At 40.5% G+C, this 22268-nt stretch overlaps 1 protein-coding gene across 1 annotated transcript in view; it reads left to right on the top strand.

Annotated features, from left to right (window-relative positions):
• Positions 1–22268, top strand: part of CEP120 (centrosomal protein 120) — a 410430-nt gene that overhangs the window by 350148 nt on the left and 38014 nt on the right. Inside the window, 1 exon segment of the mRNA XM_030193546.1 lies at positions 1230–1328. Coding sequence (XP_030049406.1) covers positions 1230–1328 — 99 coding nt within the window.

The following is a 22268-nucleotide window of genomic DNA, read 5'->3' as shown; positions in this document are numbered from 1 at the left end:
GAAATGAGATTGAAGGGGGGCAGACTCAAGAAAAATGTCAGGAAGTATTTTTTCACGGAGAGAGTAGTGGATGCTTGGAATGCCCTCCCGCGGGAGGTGGTGGAAACGAAAACGGTAACGGAATTCAAACATGCGTGGGATAAACATAAAGGAATCCTGTTCAGAAGGAATGGATCCTAAGGAGCTTAGCCGAGATGGGTGGCAAAGCCGGTGGCAGGAGACGGAGATGGTGCTGGGCAGACTTATACGGTCTGTGCCAGAGCCGGTGGTGGGAGGCGGGACTGATGGTTGGGAGGCGGGGATAGGGCTGGGCAGACTTATACGGTCTGTGCCAGAACCAGTGGTGGGAGGCGGGGCTGGTGGTTGGGAGGCGGGGATAGTGCTGGGCAGACTTATATGGTCTGTGCCCGGAAAAGGACAGGTACAAATCAAGGTAAGGTATACACAAAAAGTAGCACATGTGAGTTTATCTTGTTTGGCAGACTGGATGGACCATGCAGGTCTTTTTCTGCCGTCATCTACTGTGCTGCTATGTTACTATGTCAGGACTTTGTAGCGCATGCAGCTCAGACAGTTAGGCAGGGAGACAGCTGATGAGCGCGAGGCTGGTTTTTTTTTTTTTGCTGTGTTGTTTGATGCCAGATTTGCACATGGCAGTGTGGGTGTGGGGGGGATCAGCTATGAGTGATGTCAGCCTGGCTACGGAGCCTAGCTCAGCAACGCCGAAGGAGCCACGGACACAGGCAAGACATTAGAACGTTGGTGGTGAGAATTATTATATAGGATAGTTAGATCAACTGCGACCTTCCCAAGAAACGGCTCAGATGTGCAGCAAATATAAAATGTTTGAATTCAGTCAGTGTGTGTAGATGGATAGTTTTGTTGGAACACTAACAACTAGATAGACCCTGTTGTAAAAAATGAATATGTTCTTTTTAAGTACTTTGAGAATTTAGAAAATGGATTTATATTAGCTGTCTAAGGGTCTTAAGACTAATCTGGTGCCTTTTGGACAGGTTGTTAGCAATAAAACTTAGGTTATATTTTAAACATGAAAATGTTCATGTGCCATAATATTTATACTGAACTACATAACGGCATTAGATGGTGTTGTATGTTAGACTGCATAATCTCATTTCTTAAGTCAGACGTTTTGTATATATCATCTTTCAGTGGTTATTTTTCCACTGGTATACTGTTTCAGCTGATATGATCTCAATCCCTATTAGGTTGAACTTGAAAGAAAATTGGAATCATCAACAAAGTCAAAGCTGCACTATAAGCAACAGTGGGGACGAGCTTTGAAAGAACTTGCAAGATTAAAGCAGGTACGTAATGTCCATGGAACAAATGTGCCATCCTTTTAAGCATAGGAGCCAACTTTTCAAAATTATTGGGGGTGCTAAGCCCAATGGAAATTACCCCTCCCTGGACACATACAAGGAATTTTCTCAATATTGGGGGTGCTCAAGCACCCACACCACCCACAGAGTCGGCTCCAATGCTTTTAAGTCCTATACAAGAAGAGAAATCACTTTCATACATGTAAATTTGCTTACTGTGTAAATAGTTCTGTGACATATGGCTAGGAGTGAAAAAAAAAAAAGAATGTATAAAATTAAAGCAATAGTCCTATTAAATTGTGTTTTGATAACATTATTATATCTTAATACCTCTTTCCCTCTTCAGAGATACTTACTGTAGATCAGCTATAGCTCTGATCATTGTTTATGCAGTTTCTTATTTAAATTGGATTAGTACCATGTTAATTCTGTAGCGCCTCTGGTGCAGAGCCATGGGGATGTAATCTATTCCAGCAATTTGTCACACAAGAGCCCTCTGGAGGACCATACAAAACATTTGCTTAGTGAGGATTAGACGTTGAAAGCCATATCTAAGATTGTTAATAAATGTTAATGACAAAACCCAGCTGGTAAGTCTTGGAAATGAGATCTAATGCTTATTGCCTGTTGCCAAAAATGTTTAAGCAGAGATTTCCATTACTCAAAGGTGACCTAGTGCAGTCGGTTTTGTGACTTGTAAAAGCATAATCTAATGTCTCAGTGGTTAGCAAAGTACTTTTTGTATTCATAGTTTTCTGATGGGTTATTTTCTTATGATAGTTTCCCTGTTCTTTTGTGAATAGTATCTTCTCCAGAAGCTTTCCATGATTGTAGTAGTGTGGATGATTTGTGTAAAAACAAAAGCAATTATACAAGCAGTCCTATTATGAATAATGTAATGTATTGTCTCTGCTAGTAGGCATTCAATGTAGTTAGAATTTTGTGAACTTCATTGATTTTATCTCATTTATGGCTTCTATTTACAGGTTACTAGATATTCCATAATTTTCATTTCATCACCTGAAAGCAAAACTGTCATATGTGTGCTTGATGCAAAACAGAGAAATGATGTTTAATATGCTTGTAATAAATCACCAATAATATATCAAATTTTAATTTTTTAACAATAAGTAGCAGAGTATCAAAGCAACAGTTTTGCATTCAAGAAGATCTTACAGTAGTGTACTGAAATATCTCATTTCATTCAAATTGCACATATGACACTTTTTTGCTTTTAGGTGACAATTTGAAGCCCATTTCTCTTCTTCTGTTACGCAGTATTTTACAGTAGATACAGAGGAGACTCACTTAGTTAATGAAGAGAAGGAAGGGGATTATACATTCTGAATTGGAATTGTTAGAAAAAGGACACTTTAAGAGGCACTCTAGTTACATTGTACAGACACATCAAGGACCTTGTAAGGATTTCACAGGTGAACTTTTTGCCGAAGCAGCAATAAATAAAAGGAGACATGCTCCAAGAGCAAGAGGTAATAATGAACTCCATCTTCGAAAAAAAAAAAAAAGAAAGAGGGTTTTTGTTTGTTTTTTGTTCTGTTTTACTTTTTTAACCATTGGTAAAATGGAGCATTTTGCCTGCAGTAGTTATGACTACAGTTAACGATTTGAAAAGTTAATTAGACAAGCTTGTAGCTGAAGAAACATAATTGCTGGTGTGATGTCATTATATACTAAGAGAACATACTAATTTAGCAGCTCTAAATTGACTACCATATTTAGGGATGAGAAGTTTTAATTGCTACAGAGTTGATTACAGATGTACAATATTTTCTTACTTTCACTGGATTACTGTATAGAACGAGCATGTGGAAACTGGATAGGCCATATGGTCTTTATCTGCCTATATTTTTTATATTACTTATGCTTTCAAAAATTACTCTAGGGAGTCTTTGCTCTTGACCATGTACAAATTTACCAAGTTTTACACACCAATATGTGTGTGTGTGTGTGCAGTGTATATATATATATATATATATATATATATATATATATATATATATATATATATATATATATATAATCATCACTTGTATGTGCAGGGTAATTTTATATGTCTATGCAATCATATTTCCTCTTTTTCTCTCATGAATTTTAGATACAGTACAGTTGCGCTTACCCAACCTTAGGTAATCTGAGCATCTGGCATATCTGATATAGACACCCCCAACTCCCCCCCCCCCCCCCCCACAACGTCATTGCTCTCTGTTTGTGCTCAAATTGCCTGCTCTACAATATTTTCTTGTTTTGTTTTTGTTTTTTTTTCCTCCCATTGCTGATTAATGTTAGTATAACCCTGTAGGTTAGAATATGTTTTTAAATAAAAATACCTGGTCAACAAGATCGGGTTTGGGTCTGGAGGCAGGACCAGCAGTGGCATTGCCATGGCTGAAAGTTGCCGCAGTAGCAGGAAGGGTCTGGTGGTCTGAGCCTGGGCAGAATGTGACGCCTGAGGAGTCCGGGCTGACTGAGCACAGGGGCCAATTTACTGTGGTACTTTAGCTCCCATAGCACCCCTCAACCGCGAGCCTCTTCAGCCCTGAACCTGCCTGGGCTCGGACCACCAGACCTTCCTGCTACTTTCAGCCATGGCAGTGTCACTGTTGGTCCTGCCTCCTGCCTAGATCACCTGGACCCAATCCTGTTGACCAAGTATTTTCAATTAAAAACATATTGTATCTTACAGGGTTACATTAGTAAACATTTTCTTAAGTAAATATTATTTTCCATATTTTTTTTCTTTTCTTGTAATTTTCTTTTGAGACTCTATCAAAGGTTAAACAAGAAATTCTGTATATTACTTTTATTATTTTACTATTTAAAATTTATGGAAAGAGCTCTGATATTACTGCTTTGAAGGGATTTATAGCAAATAGTACAATAAACTAAACTAAACTCCCTATATCTAGTCACCCAAATAGGCAGCCTCTAGATTAGTTGTTATGGTTAGAGATTGCTAAAATCTTTTTAATCACTTAAATGTGCTACAGATGCCTAATTGTTATTTCTTTTATTGTTACTGAGTTTGTCTGAACAGTTGCACAAATTGGCTCCCAGGGTAGAGGTTGCTTTGGCACCTCCCTTCTTTTTCAGTTTTGTATGTTTGCAGAGTTAGACTGATACAGAAACAAAAAGTAATCCCTAGTGACAATGGTGCGAGACTACTGCTAGGGGCCCTGTTAAGGAAGTGGCAGGGCAGGAGCGACTGAGAATCTCTTCTGCATTTGGACCACTGGCCCACCAGGTGCAGGGCCTTTAGGCTAAGCTGCCAACCATACTACTACTACTACTTAACATTTCTAAAGCGCTACTAAGGTTACGCAGCGCTGTACAATTTAACATAGAACCCGGGTTAGGTGGGACAGTTGGTTTCTCATTAGCAATTAGCTTCCCACATTTGGGCTGATACCTAAAATTGTTCCACTAATGTCTTGTGTCCCACATGTCCCGAATCCAGACATTCCCTCGCATCACTGTTCCCTGCCCCTTGCTACCCGCTGTCAAGTGTCCAGTTGATGCTGTGCTGCACTCAGCCACCACACCTTGCCAGTTGTCAATCGCTTGCGCCCACGGCCATAGCAAGCTACATGCGGCTGGTGCAGCCACACAGGGTGTAAAGGAAGCCATCCATTGGCCAAAGTGGTGGGGCAGGAACGTACTGCATCAATTGGGGGCGTGTTGCATTGGGCGCATTTGGCACTTATGACACTCCTGCTCACACTGTGCAGGCAGGGAGTTTATTTTGTTTTTTTGTGCCCAAGTATGCCACCGACATTGAAAAAACGTTCTTGTAAATTTTCCGAGGACTTGCAGAAAAAGTTCTCTTTTTTACAGGAAGATATAACATCAACAGATTTTTGCTGCAGTAAGTGCAACAGCACTTTTTCCATAACGCATGGAGGTAAGATGACATATGTGATCGGAAAAACACAAAAAAAGCCTCAAGTATCACTAGTGCATCTATATCACTAACACAGTATTTCTGCCATGGAGTAAAAGAAGCAGAGTTTGCAAAAGCTGAAGGCTTAGGGGCATTTCACACAGTTTGCCACAACCAGAGTTTTAATTCTATGGACTTTAATTCAAAGTTAATCCCAAAAGTTTTTGAAAAAAAGTTTTTGTGTGGCAAAACTAAATGTGAAGCAGTTATAAAGAACGTTATTTCACCATATTCACTTGAGCTTGTTAAGAAGGAACTTGATGTGCCGTTCATCTCTATATTTTTAGAAGCATCAGACCATAAAGACATCAAGCTGTTTCTGATTCTGGTAAGATATTTTCACCCAGAAACAGAAATTAATAGAAATTTAATAGAGTTTGTGAGTTTACCTGGTGAAACCTCAGAGATTATGCAAGATTCCATTTTGGAAATTTTCACTAAGCATAACCTTAAAAACAAGGTGCACTGTGCACAACTCATAATGTAGTATAAACAGCTGCAGATCTTCTGTCCATGTGGAAGAACTCGAATATTTTTGTGAGAATGTAGAAATGTACAAAAAATTTTTAGGATACAGCAAAACATGATGGCTTGTTCTATTGCCTGCTGTAGAAAGAATCTTACAGTTGTTTGTTTCCATTGAAGTCTTACATTTTATTACAAGAACAGTGTCTCACTGTATTATTCAATTTGTTTTCAAATGATTGTTCAAAGTTGTGGTTAAAATTTGTACACAATAAGGCAGCAATTTTTCATGATACCATAAAAAAGATGGAGGATGATTACATTTAGGGCTGTGTTTACTAAGGTGCATTAGCGTTTTTAATGCGCCTACAATTATTGTAGCCGTGTATACGGTTAACATGCGTACATGGTTAATGAGTGTTAAAGATGCTAACGCACCTATAATGTGACTTAGTAAACAAGACCCTTAGTTTTTCAGAAGTTTTGGAAATGTATTTTGATTTAAAATCGAAACTGTCAAATAGTTTATCACAAAACTATGCACCTATAATTATAAAACAAGACTTAACTGCATTAGAAGAAAATAGCTATATTAACAGAAATTATTTCATATTTCACCAATATGAGCATTTTAAAAACATTGTGTGGACTCGACTAAACAAACCTGTTATGTGGGATGATATTCAATCGACTTTACAACTTTACCTGGTTAGTTAAAATACAGAATGAGGGATGCACTAGCGGGAGAAGATGTGCTTCGATCTCTCTCTGGGGTTCCCAAGCAGCAGGACCCTCAAATCTCTGGATAAATCCCCCTTCTTATTGGGTTATTTTACTTGTTGATCCTACTGGTACAAGGGCAAATATTTGCTGCGGAACGAGTCTCCGATGTCCAACAGGAGTGGAAAGAAGGAGGTGGCAAAACCGCAACGTGGGGAAACCAAGATGGTGCTTGAGCTTGCAGTGCCCTTGTTCTCCAAGCAATAACTACAACAGCTAATTGAGGCAATGAGCCGAGCTCTGGAACCTCGCTTAGATGAACTTTCCAAGCAGCTAGCAGGCATGGAGACATCTTTAGTGGAGATGACAAGATGAAATGGGGACCTAGAGGGTCACGTTTCCACGATCAAGGACAAGGACATCTGAGCAGAGTCTCGGTTTTCCCGCTTGGAGGCCAAACTAAAAGGACGGACGGCAAAGTTAGACGAGCTGGAGAATCGCTTCTGCAAGGGTATCCTGTGCCTCGTGGGCCTTCCAGAGAACCTGACAGATCACAACCTGACCTCACCACTATTGGAATTTTAGCTATCCACAGAATTCGCTCTTTCAGATAACGTGGGGCCAGTCTGTTTGGAGAGGGCCCACCGCTCTGGCAGATGATCAGATACCAACCAAAGGCCTTGGATTGTCATACTTAAAAGAATATTACAAAACTAGTGATCCACTGACAAAAGTTCTAAATTCAAGAGACTCATATATTCAAAGCAGTCTCAAAGCTTATATATCATCTGTATAATAAAGGAAGGAAAAAGCCTCAAAGAGCTTCAAATCCAGAAGTTTATAGAACTAAATGTGATCACAAGGATCAACTCTTCATCATCTGCTAAGAAACATTCCAGTAATGTTCAATTTACTAAAATGTATCAAAAAATGTTTATATCTATGACTTATAAAAAGCTCTAAACAGTAAATCTTTTCTTTGATGCTGTACTTGTCTAAAAATCAGCCATTGTACGCTGCTACTTGCAACTCCTTGAGCCAGTCTCATTTCTCCCAGGACCAACGATGACCAGTGTTTCGCTTAGCTCTTCAGGGTCCAAAGACAAGGAGAATATAGCAGCATGTATCCTTCTGGGACTGCCCGCAGATACATCAGTTTTGTATTCAATCGTTGACCTTCATATCCTCACAGTGGTCTATAAAGATGATTTCATCACCACTGTTACTTTTTGACAAGTATTCATACCCTTTTCCTTCACCACCGGGGCTCCAACACTTCTTACAGCAAGCTATATTAATGGGGAAAAAAGTTATTCTGCTGTGCTGGTGGACATCTTCAGCTCCAACAATTGGGATGTGGCGCTGTCAGTTGATTGATCTTTTAAAGCTGGAGTGCACTTCAATAATGGACATTTTCTCAGAGAGAGGGAACGTTTTTGGGACACTTTACTGCTCGCAGCAGACTTCTTAACCAAACATGAGTCATCAACACTTAGTAACAATGACAAGGACAATCTCACAGCAAGGGGGGTGGGGGAACTAGTGGGAAGGTTAAGAGCTTCAGGGGTCGTTGAGAAGATAGAGTTGCATTGGTGGGTTTAATCCACTGTTGTTGCTTTTGAAAGCCTGTGTTGGTACTGCTAAATATGTGTAGTTTTTGGATTGCCTATGTTATGCTTTCTTTTGTTGATAAGTGCAATAAACATGATTTCAACATAAAGTACAGAATGAGAAATCAATTAATGAAGATGTGTTATTTGGTAAAATATGTTATTTATCAATTATATAACCTGAGATGTGTTGTCGAAGTGGGAAGAAGATGATTTTGACATAATGAAGAAGTGGCAGCAAGTTTTCAATAATTTCAGTGGCAATTCAACTCTCTACCATAACTGCCTATTACTAGTACAATATGTGCTCTATCCGACCCACTGAACGAATATTCTTGCTAGTGGATATCTGAAAAACAGCATTAAAAATTGAGACAATGCATGCCATATTGCAAGTGAAGTGCAACATGGGAAAATGTGAACAATTTTACGAAATTATGAATCTGGATTCTGAGCTCTCAAAGAAATTCACAGTATCCAAAAGTGTGACGTCAAAAGACAAACCTGATTTTAATTTATTTGAGATATGTTAAAGTTAACCTTTGTTATGTACATTGTGGAAAAAGGTATTAAATCATTCAATAGTATTGGTGGTTTCCTTTGAATGAGAACATGGGGAGGGGCCACATGGGAGCCACACTGAGTTGCCAAAAAGTTGGCAACCTTACTTTAGGCCCTTGATGATGGCGGTGGGGGAAGGGGCACCTCATGATGAGCACTGCAGCCCCTTTAAGCTCCAGGCTTTGAAGCCTGATACTTCTGGGCCATTGGAATATCGCTGTTTGTGAGGTGGATCACAATTAGAGTTATCCATTTAAATCAAGATGCAGTAAAGTGATGCCTTCTACTGCACTTTGATAACTTCTTCCCCTACGGCAGTTGTACACTCACATTATAAAATACCACTGAGCACACATCTCACACTTACTCGTGTAATTGCACATTATACTTGAGTATGTACTAATATTCCTAATAGTCCTGAAGAGGTGCTGAGAGAGGACCTTCTGAGAGGAAGAAAACTTCACTAGTGTATCTTAACCTGCTAGAAGTTGCATTCAAACTTGGGAAAAGGTAAACTTGGGGTTGAATAGGTAATTTCATTGTCTCTTTTAATTACTTTACTTTACTTATGTAGCAAAGTCAGTTTAGACAATAGTGTAGTCTTTTAAGTCTCTGTTAGGGAGGAATAGCATAGTGGTTAGTGCAGTGGACTTTGAGCCTGGGGAACTGAGTTCGATTCACACTGCAGCTCCTTGTGACTCTGGGCAAGTCACTTAACCCTCCATTGCCCCTGGTTCAAATAAGTACCTTAATATACTATGTAAACTGCTTTGAATGTAGTTGCAAAAAACCACAGAAAGGTGGTATATCAAGTCCCATTTCCCTTCCCTTCCCCTTTTATATATAAACAGTGTTTTAGAGTCTGGTTTAGTATTTTAGGTTGTATTTTAGAGTTTTGTATAACATCAGTTTAGAGCACAGTTACCAGCTGAGGGAATCTCTGTGTAGTGTTTAATTTCCCCCCCCCCCCCCCCAAGGCTACCCTCCCCTCCATCACAAGGCTGAATTTTGATTTATAGGTTCTCCAGCCAATTAGGAAGTAGATTGAAGTAGATTTTTTTTTTTTTTTTTTTTGCAACAAGTGCTGTGTCTTTATTTATTTTAGGAACAGGTTTATTTAAATTCAAATTTTATATTGCTGAGAAATGTGTTGCTTTTTTTTTTTTTAATCTTAGTAGAGAGGACTAGGGACCCTTTTACAAAGGCGCACTAAAAATGGCCTGCGGTAGTGTAGACCTGTGTTTTGGGCATGCACAAAATCATTTTTCAGTGCACCTTTAAAAAATGCCTTTTTAAAATTTTTGCCGAAAATGGACATGCGGCAAAATAAAAATTGCCGCACGTCCATTTTGGATCTGAGAACTTACCGCCAGCCATTTACCTAGTGGTAAGGTCTCAAGCGGTAACCAGGCAGTAATAGTCTACGAACGTAGAATGATGATTACCACGCGCGTCAGAAAATAAAAATATTTTTCAGTGCGCCTAACGGATGCACGTAAAAAATGAAATTACCACAAGGGTCATGCGGTAGCCGGGCAGTAACTCAAAATTGACGTGCGTTGGGTGCATAGGCGCCTAAGTGGCTTACTAAAAGGGCTCCTTAGTTTAAGTTTAATTTTCTCTTTAAGGAGCTTCTTTGCTTGCTGCAGGATTTCTTTTTTTATCTCCATTTCAAAATGGGCGGTGACCTAAATATCTTTGAAGTCCCTGCACTTCTTAGAATTAGACCTTACACAAAAGAAGACATCTGCTACATTTAGCCTACAGGTCTGCTGAGGAAAAGTTAGTGACTTTGGTAGAGCTTTTTCTGTTTTCTTTCTACAGGTACAAATAGTTCTGCAACTGCAGTATGGCAGGGAAACATTGTGTCACCAAAGCTGTTGCTCCAGTTACAGCTTCTGCCTCTGTGCGGACAGAAAGTGTGATCCCAGGAGAGGGACTTGTTCCATGGGCAAGATGTCTTCAGCTTGAATCCCTCATGAAAGAAGTGAAAAAATTGAGAGGTGGTGGCAAGATAAGTATCCGCGAAAATGAGAAATACATCGATGAAATGCTTCATGACGCATCAAAAATCTCCAGAAGTGGGGAAGAAGCTGTGCTGAAAGAGAACAACTGGACTCAGATCATGAGACCCTGCAGGCTCGATACCATGGCTCTACCTGCCCTTGAATTGAAGAACTGATATGCAGCCCTGAAGTGAAGGAGGTGAGGGCATCCCAGAGACAGAAGGATTCAGAGCTCAAAATACCCAAAGTTGCTGAATCAGTGATCACCACTAAGAGGCGAAAGGTAGTGACAGTTGGCAATTTTCTTCCAAAGGATACAGAGGCAGCCATCTGCAGACCTGACATAATGTCCTGGGAGGTGTGCCATCTGCCAGGTGCTAAAATTCAAGATGTTACAGAGAGCTTACCTAAACTCATCAAGCCTATTGACTATTATCCAGTGCTGCTCATCCATGTTGGCACAAATGATACTGCTAGGTACCCCTCCAAACGTAACAAAAGTGGCTTTTTGGCTCTGGGAGAGAGGGTGGACAGACAGGTGCGCAGGTGGTATTCTCATCAATCCTCCCTGTTGAGGGTAAATGCGAAGGCAGAGAAGCTCACATCCTGGAGATGAATATGTGGTTGCGCAGATGGAGTTGTCAAGAGCATCTTGGTTTCCTGGACCATGGGATGCTTTTCCAAGGGCTGCTGAGCAGAGATAGTGTCCATCTTTCAAGGTTCAATGTTACATTTATTTGATATTCTGCTTAAGGACATGCCATCAAAGCGGGTACAATCACAAAAGTAATAAGAAACAAAAAAGAACACTGTTTCATGATAGTGAAAGGAAAACAGAAGAGGAACAGATAAGAAAGGTATCATAAGCCACAGTCTACAGGCTCTGGGTGCATGAAATCTGCCCTAGCTAAAACAATTAGAGGCTATAGGCAGAGCGAAACAAATGTGCATTCAGCGTAGCCTTAAACTTGGGAAGTGCCTTTTCTGTATGCAACATAAGTGGGAGAGCATTCCACAAGGAAGGCCCCACTATACTAAACATTAACTTCCTGAATGTACCCAAAGGCAACTCTCGGACAGAAGGCACTGTCAGCAAAGTTTGTTCACTGGAACGCAAAGTTCAGGAAGGAATATAAGATGCCAGCTGAGAAACCAAGAAAATGAGGGCTTCTGAGTGTAGCACCTTAAATACCAACAGAAGAATTTTATGTGTAATACAGTATTTCACTGGAAGCCAGTGCTCATTACGCAACAGTGGAGTCACGTGATAAAATTTACCAGCTTTAAAAAGCAACTTGACCACTACATTCTCAATCAACTGTATCCTCTTGATATCTCTCTGGAAAATGCCTCTCAAGAAAGGGATCTAGGTGTTGTCATTGATGATACGTTGAAACCTTCTGCTCAGTGTGCTGCGGCAGCTAAGAAAGCAAATAGAATGTTAGGTATTATTAGGAAAGGAATGGAAAACAAAAATGAGGACTTTATAATGCCTTTGTATCGCTCCATGGTGCAACCGTACCTCGAATATTGTGTACAATTCTGGTCACCGCATCTCAAAAAAGATATAGTGGAATTAGAAAAGGTGCAGAGATGGGCAACGAAAATGATAAAGGGGATGGGACGACTTCCCTATGAGGAAAGGCTAAAGTAGCTAGGGCTCTTCAGCTTGTAGAAAAGGCGGCTGAGGGGAGATATGATAGAGGTCTATAAAATGATGAGTGGAGTTGAATGGGTAGACGTGAAGCGTCTGTTTACTCTTTCCAAAAATACTAGGACTAGGGGACATGCAATGAAGCTACAAAGTAGTAAATTTAAAATGAATCGGAGAAAATATGTCAGCACTCAACGTGTAATTAAACTCTGGAATTCATTACCAGAGAATGTGGTAAAGGCGGTTAGCTTAGCAGGGTTTTAAAAAAGGTTTGGACGGCTTCCTAAAGGAAAAGTCCATAGACTATTATTAAAATGGACTTGGGGAAAATCCACTGCTTATTTCTGGGATAAGCAGCATAAAATGTTTTGTACTTTTTTGGGATCTTGCCAGGTATTTGTGACCTGGATTTGCCACTGTTGGAAACAGGATGCTGGGCTTGATGGACCTTTGGTCTGTCTCAGTACGGCAATACTTATGCACTTATGTAACACTGCAATAATCAATTTGGGTTATGATAAACGCATGAAGAAGAATGGAGAGCACATTCTGGTTGAATAAATGCTTTACTGATCTAATGCACTTCAACTGAAAGAAGCAAAGCTTAACCATATTCAATATATGTTGATGAAATGATAGGGCAGAATCCAGTATTACCCCCAATACCTTAATAGTGTTACTAAATTGGAGGATGTCTGACCCTATTTGCAGTGTTGGTAATGGAGCATACCCTAGGCCCTTGCTAAATATTTGAAACTGCATCTTCTGGATGTTATGCACAAGGTTCTGGGATCTTATCCAAGACTCTATCTGAAGAAGGTGTGTACTGACAGTTGCAAAAGAGGTGGTCTACAGTCCAATGGCACCAGAATCTGAGCACCATCTGCATATATGTATGGTATGAGTCCCAACGCCTGTATGAACGAGGCCAATAGGGACATATAAATGTTAAACGGAATGGGCACAAATAGGGATCCTTTGTGGCACCCCACAAGGAAACTCAAAGGGAGCGGAACACACATTGTTCCAAAGCACTTGATACTTTCTACCAGGTAGATATGAACAGAGCATTGGAGTACCTGACTTTCTATCCCAAGCTCTACCAATCAGGAAAGAAGCAGCTCATGATCAATCATATCAAAAGCTGCATCAAATCTAAGGACAGCAGAAAAGTAGTCTGCTTTTTAGCCAATTCTGATCGAATTCTTAAGAGACCTAACATAGCATTCTTTGTATTATGATGGGGGCAAAACCCCATCTGCTGTGGATGCAGCAAGTGGTGGGAGTCCACAAAGTCTGTCAGGTAATCCAGTATGATCCACTCTGCAACTTAAATGGAAACTGGGCTATATATTGGCTGATAGTTGGACCCCAGGTCTCTATCTTACTGGACATCCTTAGTCTCGGGACACAAAGTGGCCAGTTTCCACACAGATGGCACTAAGCCTACTAACATGCTCTTCTTTATCATTTGAGCGATGTAGGGTAGGAGGAGGCCTACAAAATATTTCATCAACGAGGTTGGCATTGGGTCCGTAGGAACTGTGGTAGATGTAACAGCTCGCATGGCATGGTCAATCGCCATAACCGTCAGAATCCGGAAACCTGTTGTGAATGAGGGCGCATGAGCCACTGTAACTATCTGAGATGGCTCATGTTTCCCTTCTCCAGAGGAATGATCCATCTGCAATGAAGGAGGGGCTAGCCAAAACAGCAGCTCCCGAAGTCAGAGACAAGGTCATTAGATGTAAGCTGGTAGGCATATTCGAGTGTGAGGATGGAATCGTGAGTCCTGCCAGGATTAAATAACGTTTCCTGGAATTTGGAGCCCGTGCTATCAGCTCTGAAAAATTTTAGTTACATTAATCTGATGCTTATAGTGTCTTGCTAGTTCCAAAAATTGCAGTCTATGAGCTGGAGACCTATCCTTCTTCCAGTGTTGTCCAACTTGGCGCAGTTGTCCCAGAGGGCTATTCAAAGACAGGAAGACTGGCTAACCTATTGAAAATGTCTTTACACTAGAATCATTTGGGCAAGGTAGTACAAGCCCTCATGTAAGTGAAGCATTAAATATCTCTACACAAATGGGAAAAGGGGGCAATGTCTGTACTAATGCCTGAAGTATAGGAAATAAGGTTTTAGATCTTGAGGCTGTGGTAGAATAGACCGATTTGGATTTAGTAGCAATCACAGAGACACGGAACCCATAGTTATACCAGGCTATAAATGTGTTTAGGGAAGAAAGGGAGGGGGAATGGCATTTTATGTTAAAGATAATATTAAATCCACACAACTAAAGGACCATGGAAGAGGTACTCTGGGTCAATCTGGAAAGAGGGAATGGCAAATATATTTACATTGGTGTGATATACAGGCCTCATTCACAGACAGAAGAAGTGGACATAGGTTTAATTGAAGACATTCAAAATATAGCTGTGAAAGGGGGAAGTGCTACTATAGTTGATTTTAATGTGCCAGATGTTGATTGGGATATCCCTATTGTGGGGTCGTTTAGAAACAGGGAGATTCCAGATTCCTTACAGGAGGAACTGTTCCAGCAATTGACAATGGAATTCACGCGGGATGGAGTCATACTGGACTTAGTGCCTACTAATGGGGAGAGTGTTTCTGATGTTATAGTAGGTGATCATCTGGCATCCAGTAATCACCAGATGGGTGTGGCTTAATATTAAGATAGGTGTATAGAGGAATCATTCAAAATTGAAGGTTCTAGACTTTTAAAAAAACAAAACTAACTTTATTCAGATGAGGGATTACCTCAAGGAATTGCTGTCTGGATGGGAACATCGAGCAGGAGTTGGAAAGCAGTGAGAAAAACTGGAAGGAACTATTGTATGGACAACAAACCTTTTGTTAGAAAGGTAAATAAAAGTAAGAGGAAAGGGAGGCCACTTAGGTTTTCAAAAATAGTAGCTGAAAAGGTAAGGAAAAAGAGGTTAGTCTTTATAAACTACAAGAGATTGCAGAAAGAGGAAGACAGGTGACAGTATCTGGAAAAACTAAGAGAGGCTTGTAGATTAGTCGGGAAAACAAAGATGCAAAATTAAAGAAAAAAATAGCCAATAGGGTAAAACAGGGGGACAAGACATTTTTTTAGATATGTTAGTGATATGAGCAAGTGCAAGTGGCATTTTGATACTCAAAGGTGAAGGAGAGGAATATGTAGAAGCTGATAAGGATAAGGTAAAATTGCTTAACAAATAATTCTGTGCTGTGTTCACAGCTGAAGGGCTGGGAGCAGTACCGCAGAAGACAAACACAAATAGAAAAGGATGGGTGGTAGTCCTTGAATGATTTTCAGAGGACTTTGTTCATAAGGAGCTGGCTAAACTCTGGAATTTGTTGCCAGAGAATATGGTAAAGGCGATTAGCTTAGCAGAGTTTTAAAAAGTTTTGGACGGCTTCCTATAGGAAAAGTCCATTATTAAATGAACTTGGGGAAAATCCACTATTTCTGGGATAAGCAGTATAAAATGTTTTGTACTTTTTTGGGATCTTGCCAGGTATTTGTGATCTGGATTGGCCACCATTGGAAACAGGATGCTGGGCTTGATGGACCTTTGATCTGTCCCAGTATGGCAATACTTATGTAAACTAAAGGTGGACAAAGTGATGGGACCTGATGGCATACATCCGAGGGTACTGAAGGAAATTAGGGAAGTTCTAGCGGCTCTGCTGGCAGAACTTTTCAATGCTTCTCTAGAGTTGGGAGTGGTTCCGGAGGACTGGAGAGGAGCAGATATGGCCCCTCACCACAAAAGCAGAAGTGAAGAAGAGGTTGGGAACTACAGGCTGGTAAGTCTGACTTCTGTGATAAGTAAATTAATGGAAACGCTTTTAAAACAGAAAATAGTAAAGTTTTTTTAATCCAATGGATTACAGGACCTGAGGCAACATGGTTTCACTAGAGGCAGGTCTTGTCAGATAAATCTGATTAATTTCTTTGAGTGAGTAACCAGAGAGTTGAACCGAGGGAGAGAGCTAGATGTGGTGTATTTAGAATTTGGTTTACGCATGATACCAAACTCTGCAATATGGTGGACATCCCTGATGGTGTGGATAACATGAGGAAGGACTTAGCAAAGCTAGAGGTATGGTCTGGATTTTGGCAGCTTACATTTAATGCTAAAAAATACCGGGTTTTGTTAAGTGTAATTGACAAATATAGTTTTTTCTCGGGGTTTCATTTAAATTTACCAACCTCCATGGCACTGCTGATGCAGCACTCTATACAGGAGGACTGGATGGGCACCATTCTGTTTCAATGGCCATCCGGCACCCTCAAATATTTGGGGGTGCATATACTTCCGGACTTGTCACACTTGTATGATGATAATGTAGACCTTTTGAAGGCAGTGACACGTTTCTTCCTGCAAGGGTGGCAACATCTACCCATTTCATTGTTGGGTTGTATTGCCCTGCATAATATGATTCTGCTTCCTAAATGGGTCTATGTATTTCAACTTTTTCCCGTTTTCTTGAAACACAACAATGAGTTCTGGCTGCAAAAGTCATTGTTTACTTCAGTGGTTTCCAAACCTGGTCCTGCAGGCATCCCAGCCAGTCAGTTTTCAGGATATCCACAAAGAATGTTCATGAGAGAGATATGTATGCACTGCTTTTCTACTTTGGAGGAAGGAAACATTACAGTGGATTCATTGGAGAAGAAAGAAATAACTGAAACCACAAGTATGGACACTGGGACACTGGTAGAGTCTTTACTTCGTAATGTTGATTAGAATTTTTTGTTTGTTGAGATCATATCTTAAAATTAAGGATGTTATGTTTGTTTCCAGATGTCTGACATGAGACCCAAAGAAGCCGAAGGCAATTCCTGTTACTCAAACCTGGAGTACTCCAGACTGGAGGAACTTTTTTCGTTAAATATCCCTGTAAATGCATAGTATGTCATCACTCCCAAGTACATTTTTTGGGAGCCGGCCCACTTGATCATCTTTATTGCTACTAAGAGGGTCTCTGTTGGCACAGGGGTCAGCTGGGAAAGATAAGGGGTCCTTTTACCAAACTGCTATAAAAAGTGGCCTTAGCACAACCTTACATGGGTCATTCCTGCACACTAAGGCTATTTTTACTGCCGGGATAAAATGGCTGATTTAAAAAAAAAATTTCTTTATTAATGGCAACATGCTAACTTTCCCATTAGCACGTGAGCCGCTACCACCACCCATTATGTAGGCTGGAAGGGCACATGTGCTTATTAGTTAGTGTGTGGCAATGTAGCTACGATAAACGATTAGCAGAGAACGTGCCCACTGTCCGCCCCTAGTGCTTGAAAATTTGTTTTATTTTTTAGCAAGTGGGTAGACATTCAGAACTTACTGTGGGATAACTGAGTGCCCTGCAGTAAGCCATCCTTTGCTGTGTTAAGCACACATTAGTGCTTACCACAACTTAGTAAAAGGACTCTATAGTGTTTGTTTGATCCGTGTACGTCCACATTGCTGTGGTGTTTTCCTGTTACATTTTAAATATCTCTCTGGTTGTATTGGATCCAAGTATTTTGAGGACTTGAGCTTTTCTTTCATAATTTTGAAATATTGTTATGTTTCCTGGTTATATTGTGGGTAATTACCCTTTACATTATGCTATCTGTACAACTTACTTTGCTTGACTGTTAAATTTTTGAAAGCCTATAAATAAAGAAAAAAATAATAGATATTTTCAAGCATATCTGCTGCGTTTGTTTAAGCAATGTAGACTCTATTGGCTAACATCTGTAGTGTCTTGTCTTGCTTGTTCACTCTGAGTAATTAATTTGATTAATTTTTAAGTTATTTAGCCAAGGACGATGTGTAAATCTTCCTTAGAAAAACAGTTGGCTAAAAACTGTGTCTTGAAACCATCCAGACCCTCCTACTTACTTGTCAACTTTTGGTTATTTTCAGAAAACTTTAGTTGAGTTCCTTAGCTTCAGTCATAAGATTTTCCCACAGACTTGCATGGTATGTTTGAGTGGGAGAGTGACTGGTGGCTGCTATTTAGCCATTGTTTAGTCTAGAGTGTGTATGTTTACATCTCACAGTTGGATTTATAGGCAGCAGTGACAAAATAGACTGTGCTCATTTCATTAAGAAGCCTCTTATCCAGAGCACCTGGTAGAGCGGAAGATTTCTTTTACCTTCTACAATTAAATCTTTAGCATTCTGTTGCATGCAGCAAATTAAAAAATATTGTGAATTATGCTAACTCCATTTTTAAGTAAGTTTGCCAGAAAACCTTTTATTGTAAACAAAACCCATTAGCATATAAAATATCTTTTAAATTGGATTGTGTGTGTATGTTTAAAATGGATAATATGCTGTCGCCGAGTATAAAAGATGTTCTATACCGAGTCAGAGCAAAGGTCCATCGTGCTTGGCATCTTGTCTCAGACATTGGCATATCAAGGTCACAAGCACCCAACAAGATCACTAGAAAATTTATAGGAAATGTTAGTTACAAGAAAACTTGCAGAATACTTCTGATTTATTTGGACCAAGTTCTTACATATTTTTCCAGAGGACAACAGAGTGGAATGCCCTCACAAATGGGTAGCATCACGATCAGAGCCCAAACAGGGGGATTTTTAAATTGTTTGATGTCTTTTTCTTCATTTGTTTTTAATTAGCGGCTTGATCTGGTCTTTTTTTCTTCAAAATTAGGTTATTCAATTTTGCAAAGACTATTATTTTGACAGTCTGGTTCATTAGAAGTTCACAGTATGTTTAAGGTGCGCTGTGTTAAGCAGTTAGCGTGGGTTTTACCATATGCTAACGGCTACCACAAGTTTAAAATCAGCCAGCTAAGTTTAAAAAAAAAAAAAACTTGTGCTAGCTGCATAATACAAGTAGAGACAGATCATGGGTATGATGGGGCCGAGTGGAGGAATGGCTGGCTATGATAGCTAGCATGCAGATCAGCACTGCACCTAGTAGGCACGACTGCCGATAGTGTGGCTGCACTTAACACCATCTTACTTTTATTGGAATTTATAGTGACTCTGCTAGATACAGTTCAGGCAAAAGTCTTTCTCCCACCAGAAAAGATAACCATGCTGCTGTCCGTGATATGGATGATGTTAAGTCAACAGGTATCAGTTATGATCCTTACTGAATTTGTTGGGACATATGGCATCAGAAGTGCTTCTGTACAGCTGTGAATAGTGAGAAAGCAGATCATCATAAACCTAATCAAACTTATGCTCTTATTGGGCACAGGCCACTCAGAACTTATAACATGCACTTCTCGTCACCAGCGCTTTTACGAACTCCGAGTAGCAGTTATTTATCAACCCCCTGATAAGTCCCAATCTTCCTTTCTCACAGACTTTGACGCCTGACTTTCCTTCCTTCTTGAACCTTTATCTCCTTCCCTCATTCTTGGGGATTTAACATTCATGCTAATGATCCCTCTGACTCTTAAGCTTCTCAGTTTCTCGCTGTAGCATCCTCTTTCAATCTTCAACTGTGCTCCACTGCCCCCCACTCACCAGAATGGCCACTGTCTTGATCTTATCCTCTTCTCAAACTGCTCACTCTCCAGTTTCTGTGCCTCAACTCTTCCCCTCTCTGACCATCATCTGATAACTTTCACACTTAAACACCCTCCTCCCCAGTCCCGTCCAATCTTAACCAATACATTTAGGAATCTTCAGGCTATTGACCCTTCAACTGTGTCCTTCAGTGTTTCAAATCTCTTCTCAACCACTATGTTATCAAGTCTGTCAGTGAGGCTGTTTCTTCCTATAATACTACTCTCTTCTCTGCTCTGGATACTCTCGCTCCTCCCATCCCCATTTTGTAAGGCATACCAATTCCCAGCCTTGGCTGACCTCTAGAATCCGCTACCTATGTTCTTGTGCCCGCTGTGCTGAATGCCTTTGGCTGAAATCCTGTGCCCATGCTGACTTCTTACTTTTCAAATTCTTGCTGACCTCCTTCTAGTCTGCTCTTTCACTTGCCAAACAGGACTACTACATCAGTTGACAAATTCTCTTGGCTCAAACCCTCAACATCTCCTTGCCACACTGAACTCTCTCCTCAAAATGCCTTCACCTCCAACTCCCCCTTCACTTTCTCCACAGACTCTGACTGAGCACTTTCATGATAAGGTTCACAAGATTAAATTTGACTTCTCAACCAAATCACCTCCACCTGTTCTTCTCTCAGTCCATTCTCTCAACCCTCCTTCAACCCCTTTCCCCTTTTCTTCCTTTTCTGAAATCACTGAAGAGGAAACTGCACGTTGTCTTTCCTCCTCAAAACTAACTACCTGTTCCTCTGATCCTATTCCCACCCATCTACTTTACACTGTCCTACTGTCATCCCTTTTATCTGTCATATCCTCAGTCTTTCACTTTCCACTGCAACTGTTCCTGATGCCTTCAAGCATGCCATAGTCACACCAATCCTCAAAAAGCTTCATTGGTCCCTACCAGTCCTTCCAACTATCGCCCCATCTCCCTCCTCCCTTTCCGATCCAAGATACTTGAACGTGCTGTTGACCGCCATTGTCTTGACTTTCTTTCATCTCAAGATATTCTTGATCCACTTCAATCTGGCTTTTGTCCTCTTCATTCAGCTGAAACAACGTTTGCTAAAGTCTCCAATGACCTGTTCCTGGCCAAGTCTTTATTCTATCCTCATCCTTCTTGTTCTATTTGCTGCTTTTGACACTGTTGATCACCGCCTACTCCTTGATATACTGTCCTCACTTGGATTTCAGGGCTCTGTTCTTTCCTGTTTTTCCTCTTATCTCTCCCATTGCACTTTTATTGTATACTCTGGTGGATCCTCCTCCACTTCTATCCCACTATCAGTTGGTGTACCTCCAGGGGTCTGTCCTGGGACCTCTTCTTTTCTCCATCTATACTTCTTCCCTTGGTACTCTGATCTCATCCCATGGTTTTCAGTATCATCTTTACGCTGATGACTCCCAGATATATCTCTCCACACCAGAAATTTAAGCAGGAATTCAGGCCAAAGTATCAACCTGCCTGTCTGACATTGCTACCTGAATGTCTCACCACCATCTGATACTAAACATGACCAAGACTGAGTTTATTTTTCCCCCTAAATCAACCTCTCCTGTTCCCCCATTCTCTATCTCTGTGGATAACACTCTCATCCTCCCTGTCTCATCAGCTCTTAACCTTGGGTTGGGGTCACCTTCGACTCCTATCTCTCCTTCTCTGCACATATTCAACAGACTGCTAAAACCTGTCATTTCTTTCTCTATAATATCACCAAAATTCATCGTTTCCTCTCTGAGCACACTACCAGAACCCTTATCCACACTCTTATCACCTCTCGCTTAGACTATTGTAACTTGCTTCTCACAGGTCTCTCACTAAGCCATTTCTCTCCCCTTCAATCTGTTCAAAATTCTGCTGTATGACTTATATTCCACCAGAATCACTGTGTTCATATTAGCCCTCTTCTCAAGTCACTTCATTGGCTCCATACCCGTTTCCGAATACAGTTCAAACTCCTCTTATTTACTTACAAGTGCATTCACTGTGCTGCTCCTCAGTACCTCTCCACTCTTTTCTCTCCCTACACTCCTCCCCGGGAACTCTGTTCACTGGGTAAATCTCTCTTATCTGTACCCTTCTCCTCCACTGCTAACTCCAGACGCCGTTCCCTTTATCTTGCTGCACCATAATGCCTGGAATAGACTTCCTGAGCTGGCACGTCAACCTCCATCTCTGGCTGTCTTCAAATCTAGGCTAAAACCCCACATTTTGTATGCTGCTTTTAACTCCTAACCCTTACTTACTTGTTTCTTCATGTCTAGTGTACAGTGCTGCATATGTCTAGTAGCGCTATAGAAATGATAAGTAGTAGTCAGAATTGACAAAAATAATAATTCCCTTTAAAATTCTTTGCATTGAACTTTTCCTGACTGCAGATCCATCCAAATGAATGTGAG

Source organism: Microcaecilia unicolor, chromosome 2 (genome assembly GCF_901765095.1).
Source record: "Microcaecilia unicolor chromosome 2, aMicUni1.1, whole genome shotgun sequence".
NCBI classification, from domain to species: domain Eukaryota; kingdom Metazoa; phylum Chordata; class Amphibia; order Gymnophiona; family Siphonopidae; genus Microcaecilia; species Microcaecilia unicolor.
This window is presented reverse-complemented; position numbering and strand designations above follow the sequence as displayed.